Genomic DNA, 16,550 nt, shown 5'->3' on the forward strand with positions numbered 1-16,550 from the left:
AAGAAACAGAAGCAAGCTGCTCCCCCAGCGAAGAATGGCAACAAGAACAACAAAGACCAAGGCAAAGAAGGCCTCAAAGCCTCCAACAACCGGCAGAAGCAACTTCCTTCCTACAGCTCGGATGACGAAGACTACGACGATAGCAGCGACGACGACGACGAGTTCGCCGATGATGTGAGGTTTCTTGATGACGTCAAGCAATTTAATCTCCTGATGCCGCCAAACAATGCAACTGCTAGTGCAAAGAAAAATGGCAATGTTAATGCTGGTGGAAGTGCCACCCGCGGAGGTGGAAATAAGGGTGGAGGAAATCCTTATCTGAACCACATGCAGCACCCAAATAAATCAACTCAAAATAGCACAAATGCTGCAGCTCAACAGAAGCTGGTGAACACTACTCGTAATGCAGGGGAAGGAAGAAGGATGGCGGACATCAACGGCATGATAGGTCTCGGCTTCAATGGACTGGGTGGATACAACGGGGAAGTTTTCCGAGGAAGTGGTTTCCATGGCTACACGGGGCTGCCCTCACATGGCGGAGAGCAGCATCAGCACCCCATGCCGGTGAACATGCGGGGATATCAGGCCCGGCCATCGTCCATGATGAGCAGCAACCTTGGTGGGAACAACATGATGATGATGCATGACAACAGATACATGCAGCCACAGATGATGTATCTCCGGTCACCTCAGATATCCCCTTACACTGCCTACTACAACTGCTACCCCAGTCACCATGATCAGAGCAACCAATCCTGCAACGTTACCCATCTTTTCAGTGATGAAAACACCAAAGGCTGTGTTGTTATGTAAAAGGCAATGAATCCAGTAGATGGAGAGCAGCAAGCTCGTCTCCTCTTTCTGGTCCTGATGGTTTGTCTGCAAGTTAAAAGTCCGTAGAGCTTGAAACCTATGGCAGCGAGCTCGTCTCCTTACCCTTTCTCTTGTTCTTGTTGTTGTGGTTTCTCGGTAAGTTAATAAGCCCTCGAGCTCGAAACTTATGGCACTGTGTATGTTTATGACCAGCAGTTGCTGAAGTGCTTATACAACTGTCGTCTAATTCATCTCCTTCGTGAGGAGCCATCGAATGGTTGCTCCACTTTAATGAACATCGCATGTGACCATTCGTTGAGTGCGTTGATGCTTTTACTGCTGCGTAAGTATCCAGGACAACCTCCCCCCCCCCCCGTACAAGAAGGACCCGACTAGAACACAGTCAATAGGAGATGAGCTATCTATCAATTGGATAGACAACCCAACCATACGTGCAGTACGAGTCACGTTACTGTTGATTCTTCTTCTCTTCTTCTTGAAAAGGTTCTGCTGGCTCAACTGGACTCGATCACTCTAATTTCTTATTCTTTTAGAAGAACATACACATGCTGATCTAGAATGATGTCTTGAGACTACCAAGGTATGATGAAAACCAAGTTGTCAACGTGAAGACCCACGATTCATTTAACCCTTTCCCATGGTCAACTTCCCTTGCTTCTCTCGCCAGACGATCTTTGGAAACCACACGGAGGATCAAACTTCAATGTACCAACACCGTGTGACGTCCACTTGTAGCAGTCACCTTGATCTGATAGGGGAGAGAGAGAGAGAGAGAGAGAGAGAGAGAGAGACGGACAGACAGACTGGTAGGCAGCTTTTTCACAGGTGACATATGAAGACGATATCACTTTAAGAACAGGAGATGCGATGACAGACAGGATGAGAACGCAAGAAAGGGCATCGGGATATGAGTCGAGAATGACCGATAGAGGAGCACGAGCTTTGCATTTTTGACTTGCGAGAATGGTTGATGGGAGAGAGAGCAGGAGGATGACCCTTTTGACTTCCAGGTGTGGAGCATTGCGACTGTCGTGTTCCCTTGCGCCAACTTTAGGTAGACCTGCCCTTCTTCTTCCTCTTCTACGACGACTCCAGTCCATATGTTGTTGTTCCCTGATGGGAATCGAAGTGCCCGACATTGGCCAGATAGAATAATCTTTTGCCAACTCAAGCTGGTGTAGCTGTTGGAGCTCCAAATATATGGCTGTATCACCACTACCTTTTGCACATCAAATTCAATCATGATCTGGCCACATGAAATCCTTAGGTTAAGCAGTGAGGATACAGGTAGATACAAGCATAAGAGGCGCGGCGCTGTACATGTTTGGAGGAAGCTTCGTCTTCTGCTTCCTTCTTAGGATACCGAATGCATCAAGACTGTATTCTATAAACACCCACATGAAACCAAAGTTCCGCCATGATATACTTGATTCCATCTTTAATCTAATCTTAACATACTCTCCTTTTCTTGTCAGCACTCATCGTGAAGTCCACAGATCTCCCGAAGATAAAACCCCTCAACTGGTGAACTGCTTTCATTCTCAAGACGATAGAAAGCGTTTTAATAAGGACTGCAACCATCATTGCTAACATGGCATGCCCAACTGGGAATCCAGGTTCATGAAACTGAACTTACAGAACCCTAACTCATTGAAAATAGTATCATATCATCATCTATCGTGAAATCTCTTTGAGAGTAATATATATATATATATATATATATATATAGTTCATTATCACTTTTCGTTTCATATAAATGAAAACTTGACTAGTGGTATGGATGTCAATGATCCCTGTACTCATGAATCGAATAACAAGTCACCATCTCGGTGATCCATCGGCACTTCAGAAGATTGCTATTCTAAATCTCCTATGTATATACGTATGCACACTCCAAGGCGGCGGTCATCAGTCACCGGCACGGAGGCCAGGCCGGGCCAGACCCGCCTCGCTCGTTGATCCAGTACAATTAAAACCCAATTGACCCACGGTCCATTTGAGACATGAACCGGATTACTCAGCCATATCACATTCGATTCTGTTTTGGTCAAATCGATTTCATGTATTGGATCATGTCCAGTACCGATCGCTCTATATTAAACCTAGTTTTAGATTAATAAATAACAAATTTACTTATATATATTATATACAATTTTGCATATACAAATTATGAAAAAGATATTTATGAGTTCTCAAAAGGTTTTTCCCAATCTTAAAATAAATAAATAAAAATCATCAACGAGATCCTTAGTAGGCGGTCAATCTGATCGGGTAGGTCCACCATGGATCGAGTGCAAAGTCTTCTTCATCTGAAACCATATAGGCTCTTTTATGACCGTCCATTTTACTAAAACTTCTAATCTCAACCGTCTGTCTGTTCTGTACGAGAACCAGGTGGTCATAAAGTTATTTTCACCGGTTCAAACGGACGGTTGAGATCAAAAGTTGTAGCTGATGAACGGTTCTGGAGGTGTTTATTACAATCTTGTTTTCGTGTCCAAGTATTCACCCGCTGTTAATATTTAGGTTTTCCTCTCGTCCCCGCAACGACACCTCCCTCCCTTTCTTTCTCCCATTTGTGTCACCCCGCTCTCTCTCTCTCTCTGAGTGGAAATGGCGGAGGGGAAGCCGAAGAGCCAGTCCGGAGTGTGGAGCACCGTCAAGCCCTTCGTCAATGGTGGCGTCTCTGGTATGCTTGCCACCTGCGTCATCCAGCCCATCGATATGGTGAAGGTACACCATAGATCTTTTCCCTGCCTCCCCCACTCTCTGATCCGATGAGCTCCTTCTGTGATTCGTCGAAGGCCGGTTTGGATACCTTATCTTGGTGTAGAAGGTGTGTTCTCTAGGGATCCGAAAGATTCTTTAGAGGGTTTGTTCTGGATCCAAGAACATGGGCGGTGTTCTTGCTGTTTTTGATGCTAGAAATCTCATGTTTTTTTATGGGATTTGGCAAATATCTATTGGTGGATCTGAGATCTTTGCTACGTTTTTTCTTGTTTCGGGTTATGATTCAGCTGTTTGGTGGTATTTCATATGGATTCCAGGTGAGGATCCAGCTGGGTCAGGGATCAGCTGCCCAGGTTACAAAGAACATGCTTGCCAATGAAGGGTTTCGCTCGTTTTACAAGGTTCACATCACACCATCCGTTTCTTGTTTCTCTTCGCTTCTTTGATATACTTTTCTTTGCTGGTTGCTGATGATCGTGTGATTTTTACAAACTTATATGCTGGTAGTTTCTGCTGGCTTTTGCACGTGTGGTAGGAGGGAATTGAGAAGATGAAGAAAAATATTGTAAAAATAGTATTATTTTTGAGTTCTGATAATGTTTCAAAATGTTCGCATTGTTTGTTTCTTTAAGCTATCTTGGATGTGTAAAAATCGTTGCGCTTGTATGATTATATGTACCCTAAAACTGATATTATTTAGTAAGTCTGCTTTCATTTGGGCATGCCTGTTTTGATTGTAAAACTAAAGCAGAGTTCGGTATCTGTTATGTGTTTCATGGAGTACAGTGAGTTTCACTTCTGTGAAACAGGTTTCAGGTACGACCAATGTTTTTCATGCTTCTAATAATAGAAAGCACAAGCATAACTTATGTTTCTTATTTTCTTTCTTAAATTGATTTAGTGTTTAGCAATTAATTGTTATTTATAAGACCAAGAAGCATATATACAAACATCTGGGCTTTCTTAAAATTGCTTCCTGTTTTTTTTCTTCTAAATATTGAGTTAGTCTTAGCAAAGCTCAGTGGAGCTGGTAATTAATGAACTAATATGAACCAAGCAAGCTCATTATTGACCAAAGATTCCCTTATAGAGTGCGTTTCATAATAGTTAGGGGAGAATCCTCTTATCTATCTTTAGTAACATGTATGTCCAATATAATCTACCAGTACCATGTCAAATAATATATTTCTTTTGTTTGAATAATAACTTATCTATCTTTAGCATGTATGTCCAATGCAATGCAGGTACTTATTGTGTGTGTGTGTGTGTATATATATATATATATATATATATATATATATATATAGATCATGACTCCAAAACCAATTTAATACTTCTTGGCTGTAAATTGATTCATTCTGTTGGAATCTTCTTTTCATGCTTAGATCATTTTTTATCATCCTGATGAGTTGTATTGAAACAGGGGTTATCAGCTGGTTTACTAAGGCAAGCTACTTATACCACTGCACGTTTGGGTTCGTTCAGGTATGTTCCTTCTTTTCTTTTTGAAATTGTTTATTTCACTACATAGTTAAACCTAGACACTTGAATCTATTTGAGGATTTGGGATTTGCTATCATTATTGGTAAAACCAAATCTGACCTTGGCTTAGTTTATATAACAAACCAATTGATAGATGCATTAGGTTTCCAAAAATGATTTCAGGTTGCTGTATAGGATGAATGTTTCAGATTACCTGGATTAACCATGAGTTGAGGTGGTCAATTCATGTATGTTGGTATTCTTGCTGCATCCATTATTATGCAGAATGAATTGGGTTCATATGATTTCTGTGACACATCATCCCTCGTATCCTTGTTCTCTTCTGATTGTGAATCCTCTCTCCTGATTCTAATACCTTGGTAAGTGGATAGCAGAATAGTCTTTGTGTAGTCTTATTGTCAGGACCTCTTGGGATCTTTATTGCTTCTGAACTTGTTGCACTGTTGCTACGATCTATGTGTAAATTATTTTATCTCAAGTTAATATAATTTGTGTTAGTGGCAATCCTAATAAGTAGGAAACATGATTATAATGTTAATCACCTTTAAGGTAAATCAGATGACTAAACTTAGAGGTAACTTTATGTTTTCTAGCCAAATTTAGTTTAAGGAAGATGGATATTTGGTCCGATGATATCCTGAAAGAAATTTGTCTAGAAGTTATCAATAGCAAGATAAGATTGCACATGCAAAGGCCATATACTCTTTTGTAGTGGCATCATAAATTAATCTTTAGAGTCTGCTTTTTTTTATGAAGATACTAAAGCTTAGATTAAATTGAATAGCTTGGTGCCCTCTATTCATCCAGAAATAATTTTACTGCACATGTGATTGATGTACGTAATACTTGAGGCTAATGCTACTGTCACATGTTGAAAATTAGTTGCTGAGTTCTTGATATCAAACCTAATCTCTGAAGGAAGTTCATAAATAGCTTGTGTCATGCATCAAGTTTGAACTAAGATGTACTTGATTATTAATGTGGCTATGTCTACTTTCTCTTGAACTACAAGTATGCTATGCTCATCAGTTATTGTAGGCAAGTGATGACTTCTGGTTTTGTTTAGGGTGTTGACAAACAAAGCTGTGGAGGCTAATGATGGCAAACCACTGCCTTTGCTCCAGAAGGCTGCTATTGGTCTTACAGCTGGAGCAATTGGAGCATGTTTTGGCAGTCCAGCTGATTTAGCACTCATTAGGATGCAAGCTGATGCAACTTTGCCTGCAGCACAACGAAGATACTACAAAAATGCTTTCCACGCACTCTATCGTATCATTACCGATGAAGGAGTTCTGGCACTATGGAAAGGTGCAGGTCCTACGGTAGTAAGAGCAATGTCATTGAACATGGGTATGCTTGCCTCATATGATCAGAGTGTCGAGCTATTCAGGGATTCCCTTGGTCTTGGTGAAGTTAGCACCGTGATCGGTAAGATACTGAGCAGTAACACTTGTTTGGCCTTTATATATCTTTCTTTGGTGATGGATTTGGATGTGATAGTTCTCTTTCGGCATCTCCCTTATGAGATTCTTGATTTGGTGGAGAACTTCTGTGTGTTTCATTTGATGCCTTTGTGCATTTAGTCAGGAGTATAGCTGAACAGATCAGACTCAATGATTTTATAAATTGACTTCTGGACTCATTTACCACCGAGAAAGTTTCAGAAGTTGTCATATGGTTTTTTTTAACATTAAAATTAGATTTGGTTACAGCCAACTAGATGTTGGGGTTGCATGCCAGTTGCCTTTGCTTCTTCTGACATTCATTGATAGCAGTTGAAACTTATTAGTTATTAAATAAAATTTCCTGTTAATGGGTTCTGCTTCTGTTGTGTAGCATCACTAAATCTTTATGAATTGCCGTGCTTCAATAAAAAAAGTTGTATAAGTTGCAGATTGTCTACAAGATTTCAGTTATGGTTGCATTATATTATATCTGAGATCTACTCCTGGAACATTTGCAGAAAAAAATAATTTATCTTAGATACACTTTCTAGAATGTTAGCAGAATTAGGGGGTTTTATCAATTAGAGTGGCGATTGACCTGATGCTACTCTGTCTTCATCTTCAGGGGCAAGTGCTGTTTCAGGGTTCTTTGCATCTGCTTGCAGTTTACCATTTGATTATGTGAAGACACAAATACAGAAGATGCAGCCTGATGCCACTGGGAAGTATCCCTACACTGGGTCTTTGGACTGTGTCTTGAAGACCCTGAAATCTGGTGGTCCTCTTAAGTTTTACACCGGATTTCCTGTGTATTGTGTGAGAATTGCTCCACACGTCATGGTAAAGCTTTGTTGATTCTAGTCAAAGCTTCTTTCAGTTGTTACATTCATGCAGTGAATCATCTCTTTGTTGTCCAATTGATTCCAAAATGGGATGTCTTGCAGATGACGTGGATATTCCTGAACCAAATTCAGAAGATGGAGAAGTCTTTGGGCTTATAGAGTATTCTTTGACTTGGACTGACGTAAGTTGATTTTGACTGTTCTGCAATAATAATAACTTGGTGACGAACTTCAGTAGGCTGGTTTTGGTATAATGACAGCCTTTTTGTTTACTTGGTTTACATCATGAGTTAGCAATGGTGTAGTGATAACCCATAGTCATTGCATTCTTCAAGTGTTGTGTACAATTTTTCTGTCCGAGTCATTGGTAATATAAGATGATATCATATTTCTAGTTTGTTCAAATGAATTCAGCTGTGATTTTGCTAATACCACCATGAATGTTTTGTGATGATCGGTTTGTACACATCTATTTGTTGTTAGTTATCATCATTAATGATGGAATGTAGATTGGAGTGTGTGCAAATAAAATGCATGTCCCGGTGTTGGATATAAGAGTAGTGGGATGAAGCCTGAACTCGCTTGGTAAGAAATAACCTTATGCCAAGGCCTATACTGCTTCTAAATTGATATTCTCGCTTGGTAAGAAATTGATGTGTATGGTAACTCCTCTTCAATCTGAGTAATCAACCTTCGAATCATAGAAATAACTTTTCTATATCTGATTAAGATTCAAGTGATCTCTCTATTTATGTAAATAAAACTCATGCATTTTACATGCATCGGCCATAACTTTTTTTCTTCTTTTGTTGATATTGGTACCATATTTGAGCAGTTAAGCTTTAAATGTGTTTGTACTTAATTTAGGTGGTGATATTATATAGTTGGTCATACTTAATTATTTGCCTTCCTAACACATGAAAAGAATGCGAAGCTAGTGCTTGCATGTTCAATCCGCACGACAAATGCAGTGGGCGCAATTGGGTGGCACATTTATTGATGCACTCATCACAGTCTGATTCATCGAGTCTCATGGCTAATGCATGCATGGAGGATTATTGATTATATTATTTATTTTCTTTCCTCGTCGCAGATGGAAAGTATGAACTGTACCGAGCGGAGTCTTAAAAGGCTGCAATCAAGTCGAACTATTTGGATCTTACGAATCTACTTCAAGTTTGGAAATAACGTATTTGATCCTTATTCCCTAAACTTAAATTGAGATGGACAAATATAAAAATTATATATATGTAATATTTTTAAAGGGTGTTGCTGATGGTCTACCGAGAGAGCTTAAGTCTAATGATATATATGTTTTGAATTATATATATATATTATAATTATCTTAGTATCAAAATTAATGCTTATAGATTTCACACGTGGAGGCCCGGAAGTGGATTCGAGGTTAGCATATTCTTCAGATGGCATCCTTGCATTCATCGGGATCCACACAACTCCACGAAGGTACGACTGCGCTGTGTACCACACCATCTGAGAGGAAGAGAAGGTCAAAAAGGTCAGCACCCGCCGCTCTGGTTTTGGAGTGGCGTTCTGCTAACTCCTTGTATGCAGCTAATTCCACAATCCTTTCTTTGGATCAGACCATGGCGCTTCCTGTCTCCTTCCTTCCTTGGTGAAGTTGCTTCGTCTCGTTGGAAGCAGTGAGAACCAGATAAAGTTGCGGTTTTTGGAGGTATCCACCCAAGTTTTTGTGGTCGGAGTTGAAGGGCGTGCTGGGGGCGGGTTCGGCTTTATTTGCTGCCCTTTGCTGCACGCTAAAGGGCGGATTTCCTGTGCCCTTTGATCTGGTTTCTCCGTTTAAGAGGCGGAGGAGGAGCGAGGGGGAGTGGGAGTGGGAGTGGGAGTGAAGGAAAGGTGAGAACTTGGTGGGCGAGATGTCACGGGATTCGCTGGAGAGGCATGCGTCCATCGACGCGCAGCTGAGGCTTCTGGCGCCGGGGAAGGTCTCCGAGGACGATAAGTTGGTGGAGTACGATGCGCTGCTCGTCGATCGCTTCCTCGACATCCTCCAGTGCTTGCACGGCGAAGATCTCCGGGAAACGGTACGATTTCCTATGCTATTGCTTCATTGTGCTGTGCTATCTTTTGCGTCTTTTTCGTCAAATTTTGGGATGGACAAAGTGCTGAAACTTATTAGACCTCACACTATACAATATCCACGTTATGTGAAGCTTCGGTGAATCCAATTAGGTTGATCTCTTGCTTGTTCTGATTGTATTGATGCGCAATGAAAGAGTATTGATGCTTCAGACATGTCATTTACTTTCCAGGTTCAAGAGTGCTATGAGATATCCGCAAAGTATGAAGGGACAGGTGACCCGAGTAAGCTGGATGAGCTGGGGAATGTTCTGATGAGTCTCGATCCTGGGGACTCTATCTTGGTTGCCAGCTCCTTCTCCCATATGCTTAACCTGGGCAATTTGGCCGAGGAGGTCCAGATTGCTTACCGCAGGAGGAACAGGCTGAAGAAGGGAGACTTTGTTGATGAGAATAATGCGACCACCGAATCCGACATCGAAGAGACGCTTAAAAGGCTCGTGGAGCAGCTTCATAAGTCACCATTGGAGGTCTTTGATGCTCTGAAGAACCAGACAGTTGATCTGGTTCTAACTGCACATCCAACACAGTCAATTCGAAGATCACTGCTCCAGAAACATTCCAGGTTCAATGACAAACTCTAAGCTACGCTAAGTCAATGGGCTTATTTGACAATATGCCTGACACAATTTTCTATAGCAAACCCGTGTCTTCTGAAAATTCCTGACATTTCACTTTTACTGTGCTTCTCCAACATTCTCCTCTTTTGCCATCTGAAAAGTTCAGTGCATGAGTTTGTTGCATTGGTCACAAAACTGTATGGATTCATTCATGCGTTTGGATTAGACCATGGAGTTGGTGCTAAAATTTGCAAAAAGCCTTCTTAGTGGTGTAACTGTTTTTATAGTGTTCTCAACTATCCTTTCTTACAATTTTTGGAATGTTCTTCAGGATAAGGAATTGCATGACAGAGTTGACAGCCAAGGATATTACTCCTGATGATCAGCATGAACTTGATGAATCTCTTCAGAGAGAGGTAAACCAATTGGTTTACTTTTTCATTACTATTTTGAATCTGTCATCACTTGGAGAAGGATGAAGTCTAAAATATACAAAATAAGTTTAAATTGATTTCTTTACTTATTTTCTTCTTTCTACCATCAATAAATTTAGGTGTGTTACTGCTAAATGGGCTTATTGCTACAGTTTTCCTTTTCTTTCTCTTTGCAGATTCAAGCTGCATTTCGAACTGATGAAATCCGAAGAACACCTCCCACTCCACAAGATGAGATGCGTGCAGGAATGAGTTATTTCCATGAAACGATATGGAAAGGTGTACCAAAATTCTTACGTCGTGTTGATACCGCTCTGAAGAACATTGGAATAAATGAGCGTGTTCCTTATAATGCTCCTCTCATTCAGTTCTCCTCCTGGATGGGTGGAGATCGAGATGGTAAGAAATGTTCTGGGGGATATCTGCTCAAATTTGTGATTGTCTTGGCCAGAATCTCTTTGAATGGTTTTACTGAACTACGTACATGATCATCCACAATATATAATTTCAGTAGTGAGAGAAAGTATCGGTACAGGAATTTAATTGTGTTCTAGGTACCTACTAATACTTCTATGCAGGTAATCCCAGAGTCACTCCGGAGGTCACAAGGGATGTATGCTTGTTGGCTAGAATGATAGCTGCAAGTTTGTACTATTCTCAGATAGAAGATTTGATGTTTGAGGTACCGTGAAGTATAATTCATCCAGTCTGTATGTAAATTCTCTCTATACTCGAGGAGATTTTTTTTTTTAATTTGTCATTTTCTGATATTTTAATATCAATTTATAGTTATCAATGTGGCGCTGCACCACTGAACTTCAAGAACGAGCAAATGAACTTCACCAGTTGACAAAAAAAGATGCAAAGCACTATATAGGTATACTCAGTATTCTCCGAGTTGAAAATTGATGTGGTTTATGGATCACATAGATCATCATTCCCTTATTCTTGGTGATTAATTACTTTCTCTCGGAATTGAACCCAGTTTTTCTTGGGTGTCATATCATGACAACCTGTTGTTTCTATGGGAAATACTGTTATTGGGTCCTGTAAGTTTAATGTCTCACTGCTTCACCGACCATGGCATAGAGAACTATCTGTTGCTGCTTGTTAGTTTGAGTCTCTTTTTCTGTTGCTGCATGTTAGTTTAATTTTATTATTTAAATCATAGAAGTGATCCATTCTCAGTACTATTTAAATCATATTCTTATTTCTGTGCCTTTTCTTTGTTAACATTTTGTTTGAATTTGTTAGCACTTATACCTTAAGTAATTTCTTTCTTCACTTGTGTTTTTAAGACAAGACAACATTTTAGCTTTCCTATTCAGTCTTGGTAAAAAAAGAGGCAGGTTGTCTGCACTTTAGTTGTTAGAACCATTTCTAATTTCATCCTTCTGTATCACTAGCCAAAAAGGTTCTCTAGGCTCTACATCTCTTTATATTTAAAGAAGCATGCTTTGCAATGACGATTATTGTTTCGTGCTAAAACCCTTTTGGGATGACACATTATCATGCCACACTAGTTGGTATTTCAGTACATTTTGGCATATGTACCACTCTGTGCTGATCAACATCACAATCCTTGTTGCCAAGTTTCATGATAACATTATGGGCTAATGGACAATTTAGTTAAGATGCATCTTTTACATTTCTTCTTGTCACATCCTTTGTATACCGTGACACTTTTGTTTACAGAATTTTATGCACCGTATAATTACTCAAGTAAACTAACTTGTATGTTTCATATTTAGCTGTATTTTATATTTATCAACTTAAATTCATCTGTATGCCTCTCTCCACAATCTACAAGATCCTGAAAACAAATTGCTCTCGACAGCTTGTTTCTTCTTTCTGCTCCCATCCTCTGTAACCTTCTACAGTTAAAACCTGACTTTGTTCTTAAGGTTAGGAACTTGACAAGAAAGCTAACATTACTGCTTCATGAAACCTAAATAAATTCCAGTTGCCAGATCTGTACTTTAAAAGGATCTATATATTTCATAGCTTGTTGCATCTAAGTAATATTTCATAGTTTGCCTGTGCACTTTCATACTGTTGCCATGAATCATCACTAGCTTAACCTTGGTGGAAGCCTCTTCTAATTTACTGTTGCTTACAATTACCAAATTACCCCTTATTGAACATTGAATTCATGCATTTTTGTAATATCTCCTATCTCTCCTAGGACCTATGGATCCTAATTCTCTTCTTTGTCATTATTGCCCCCACTCTGGTTTCCACCACCATCAAATCTTTTATGATACTCTGATTGTAGTGATATTGTGCAAAATTGTGCAGGGTTATATGGGTGTTTTACTTTTTTATGTGATGTCTGCTCAATTATTGAACTTTATTTGGCCTATGGAAACACATTTGGATAAGCTTTAGTTGTTCTGTTCTGACAATGTTATTCCTGAATACAGAATTCTGGAAACGAATCCCTCCAAATGAGCCATATCGTGTTATTCTTGGTGATGTGAGGGATAAGCTGTATAATACACGCGAACGTTCGCGCCATCTTTTGACAAATGGATTTTCAGACATACCTGAGGAATCAATTTTCACCGATGTTGAGCAGGTTGTTATCCGTCAACTCTTTTGCTTTATTTCAAGCATTGTAGGTGCAGAAAGAAAAACCAGTACTTATATAACCATCTAGATTTGAGTTGAGTACTTTATTTATGTACTATTTAGGTACGAGAGAAAGGTCTAAACTGGTGTCACTTACTTTTCACAATCTTGCTATAACTATGTTAAAGAAAGACTTTGTGTCTTCAACTCTCTGCAATTTTAATCAAGCAAGATGGTTATTCTTACTAATATTTTATACTATTTTATGGGTGAGGGCCTTGATGCATAAAGTTGATCCTCTTTGATGTGGGCATCATAGGCTCGAAATATGAAAATAGCCACTCGTGGAGATAAGTCTGTGTATTCTCATCCCTTTTCGGATCTTTCATTGGTGGATACTTGTGCAGTCGGCTGTTTTCTTTTCTTTCAGAACATCTATCTCTTGTTTTTCACAAATGATGATATGTTAAATGACACGCATGCATGTTTAAGGGTTTCTTCTTTATTTATGCATGTAAATCTATGGTTCTTATATCAAATCATCATTGTATTACCTACTCAATATCATAATTTGTTTCTTTTTTGTAGCTTCTGGAACCCCTTGAGCTGTGTTACAGGTCACTTTGCTCTTGTGGTGATAGAACTATTGCTGATGGAAGCCTTCTTGACTTCTTGCGCCAAGTATCTACATTTGGCCTTTGTCTTGTTAGACTTGATATCAGGCAAGAATCTGATAGGCACACTGATGTTCTTGATGCTATCACAAATCATCTTGGAATTGGGTCGTATCATGAGTGGCCTGAAGTAAAACGTCAGGAATGGTTGTTATATGAACTCAGAGGCAAGCGCCCTCTTTTTGGTCCTGACCTTCCACAAACAGAGGAAATTGCTGATGTTTTGCAGACGTTCCATGTCATAGCAGAACTTCCTTCCGATAGTTTTGGAGCCTACATCATCTCAATGGCTACTGTTCCATCAGATGTGCTTGCAGTGGAGCTCCTGCAACGTGAATGTCATGTGAAGAAACCACTGAGAGTTGTGCCACTATTTGAAAAACTTGCAGATCTTGAGGCAGCGCCTGCTGCTTTAGCTCGATTGTTTTCAATAGACTGGTATATGAACAGGATTGATGGAAAGCAGGAGGTTATGATTGGTTATTCTGATTCTGGGAAGGATGCTGGTCGTCTTTCTGCAGCTTGGCAATTATATAAAGCTCAAGAAGAGCTTGTGCAGGTTGCTAAGCAATATGGCATTAAGTTGACAATGTTTCATGGACGAGGTGGGACTGTCGGAAGAGGAGGTGGTCCTACACATCTTGCTTTACTCTCTCAGCCACCAGAAACAATTAATGGATCACTTCGTGTGACAGTTCAAGGTGAAGTAATTGAGCAATCATTCGGTGAGGAGCATTTATGCTTTAGAACACTTCAACGTTTCACTGCAGCAACTCTCGAGCATGGAATGCACCCTCCGATTTCACCGAAGCCAGAGTGGCGTGCGCTGATGGATGAGATGGCTGTGGTGGCCACAGAAGAGTACAGGGCAATAGTTTTCAAGGAACCACGTTTTGTTGAATACTTCCGACTGGTAAGTAGCCTTCCTGATTTTTTACTTGATTTTTCCATATAGTGTTGTTCATTCTGTACCATTCCTGTGGTTCTGAAATATGATTGGTAATCCTGGAAAGATGTTGTAGACAACTGCTAGAAGTGTTGTCCCAGTTCTCGTTTGACAGTGTTAATTTGGTCATGATATTTATTGCTGCTTTTGCTTGATTAATTAAGGTCACAAGTCGTGGTTTTAGTCATTCTTGTATCTGGTTATTTGGTCTATCATGTAACTAACGTATTATGCATTCCTCATCATGTCTTGAACTAGTAAGTTAGTGCTGCATGATTTCACATGAAAACAGCGAATATTGGCATCAAGATAATAAGTCTTTCTCCTTATAATTTGCAGGCCACACCTGAAACAGAATATGGTAGGATGAACATCGGCAGTCGGCCATCAAAAAGGAAGCCTAGTGGGGGGATAGAATCTCTTCGTGCAATTCCATGGATATTTGCTTGGACTCAGACAAGGTTTCACCTTCCCGTGTGGCTGGGCTTTGGTGCAGCGTTCAAGCATGTCATGGACAAGGATATCAGAAATCTTCAGACACTAAGGGAGATGTACAAGGAGTGGCCCTTCTTCAGAGTCACAATAGATTTGGTTGAGATGGTCTTTGCAAAGGGAGATCCAGGGATAGCTGCCTTATATGACAAATTACTTGTTTCTGATGAGTTATGGCCATTCGGGGAGCGACTGAGAGCCAACTATGAAGAGACAAAACACCTTCTTCTTCAGGTGAACTCTGCTTAATTTTTATGCAGTTCATTCTTGATTTGTTGTATCAACACCATGCAAATTTTTTCTGTCATGAGGCATGACTGTGCGAACTTTTATAGGTTGCTGGTCACAGGGATCTTCTTGAAGGTGATCCTTATCTGAAACAACGTTTACGGCTGCGCCATGCTTACATAACAACTCTAAATGTCTGTCAAGCTTATACATTGAAGCGGATGAGGGATCCCAACTTCCACGAAAATGTGAAGGCCAAGGATATCGAGTCAAATGATTCGGCATCAGATCTCGTGAAGCTGAATCCAACTAGTGAGTACGCGCCGGGCCTGGAAGACACTCTCATCTTGACAATGAAGGGCATTGCTGCTGGCATGAGGAACACCGGTTAGATGTGTCCTTTGCTATCCTTTCCAGTATCATGTGCTTGTGCTGACTTTTTATTGATGTTGAAGAGTCCAACAGTTGGTTTACAAACTGTTTGTAACTTTACGTATCTATTCACTTCGCTTGTCGTCGTGCAAACCGGTCATAGTTTATGGGTTAATTATATATTATCTCCTTAGTTAACTACTTTTAATGTCACGATCGTTACACTTTTAAAAGTTGTATTGACATTATCATAGTTACAAAAGTGAAACATCTAGATCCATTTACTCTAACGATATTAGTTTTAACATTGAAAACTTAAAAATAAAGGGTAAAAAGATAATTTTAACGTTCGATAGCGAACAATGATGTTGTTGGCATAATTGCCTAACCACCTCTGACGATGATAAAGTCCACTCTCACAGTGACGCCACCTGCCTCCACGAGGAGCGCATCATCGATCCCATCATCGCCCCCCGCCCCCCGCCCCCCCCACATCGCTTTGCATCTACATTGATACCGACGCAATTGTTGAGCGACAACTGCATCGACGTTGATACAGATGGTGGTCGCTATTGTGGCGTCTACAGTGAAGATGGTGGCTACCTTGTTTTTGACCCATTGGGTGGATCCCAACCTTGACCTAAAGTTGGGGTCGTCAAAGCTCCTGTCGCTCACCTCGCTGTCGCGTTAGTTCTAACAATATCTCTCGTTGAGCGACCTTTTCGCTCTATATCTACATTAGCATTGACGCAGATGCAGAGCGACACAATTAATGTAGATGTAGAGCAAAAAGATCACTTG

General features: G+C 40.2%; 3 protein-coding genes across 4 annotated transcripts in view; all 3 read left to right on the top strand.

Moving 5' to 3' along the window:
* Nucleotides 1–1,022, top strand: part of LOC135595069 (heavy metal-associated isoprenylated plant protein 37-like) — a 1,778-nt gene extending 756 nt beyond the window's left edge. The window contains exon 3 of the mRNA XM_065085578.1: nt 1–1,022. This exon is cut by the window's left edge and continues 122 nt beyond it. Coding sequence (XP_064941650.1) covers nt 1–813 — 813 coding nt within the window. The 3' untranslated portion in view covers nt 814–1,022.
* A 2,339-nt stretch (nt 1,023–3,361) lies between these two features.
* On the top strand, nt 3,362–7,759 carry LOC103969200 (mitochondrial dicarboxylate/tricarboxylate transporter DTC). The gene is made up of 6 exons (XM_009382669.3): nt 3,362–3,567; nt 3,882–3,965; nt 4,988–5,049; nt 6,134–6,495; nt 7,138–7,352; nt 7,457–7,759. The coding sequence occupies exons 1-6, from the start codon at nt 3,448–3,450 to the stop codon at nt 7,511–7,513; spliced, it is 900 nt and encodes a 299-aa protein (XP_009380944.2). The 5' UTR covers nt 3,362–3,447; the 3' UTR covers nt 7,514–7,759.
* A 970-nt stretch (nt 7,760–8,729) lies between these two features.
* LOC103969201 (phosphoenolpyruvate carboxylase 2) lies at nt 8,730–15,950 on the top strand. Of its 2 annotated transcripts, XM_065088154.1 has the most exons (11): nt 8,730–8,870; nt 8,956–9,417; nt 9,646–10,037; nt 10,364–10,448; nt 10,643–10,865; nt 11,045–11,148; nt 11,256–11,343; nt 12,890–13,044; nt 13,626–14,624; nt 14,997–15,383; nt 15,485–15,950. In XM_065088154.1, exons 2-11 carry the CDS (start codon nt 9,250–9,252, stop codon nt 15,767–15,769), a joined length of 2,886 nt encoding a protein of 961 aa, XP_064944226.1. In that variant the 5' UTR covers nt 8,730–8,870; nt 8,956–9,249; the 3' UTR covers nt 15,770–15,950. The 2 variants fall into 2 exon arrangements, with proteins under 2 accessions (XP_064944226.1, XP_064944225.1); XM_065088153.1 differs by having other exon boundaries at nt 8,837–9,417.
* The last annotated feature ends 600 nt before the right edge of the window (nt 15,951–16,550 follow it).

This window comes from Musa acuminata, chromosome BXJ1-10 (genome assembly GCF_036884655.1).
Source record: "Musa acuminata AAA Group cultivar baxijiao chromosome BXJ1-10, Cavendish_Baxijiao_AAA, whole genome shotgun sequence".
Taxonomy (NCBI): Eukaryota; Viridiplantae; Streptophyta; class Magnoliopsida; order Zingiberales; family Musaceae; genus Musa; species Musa acuminata.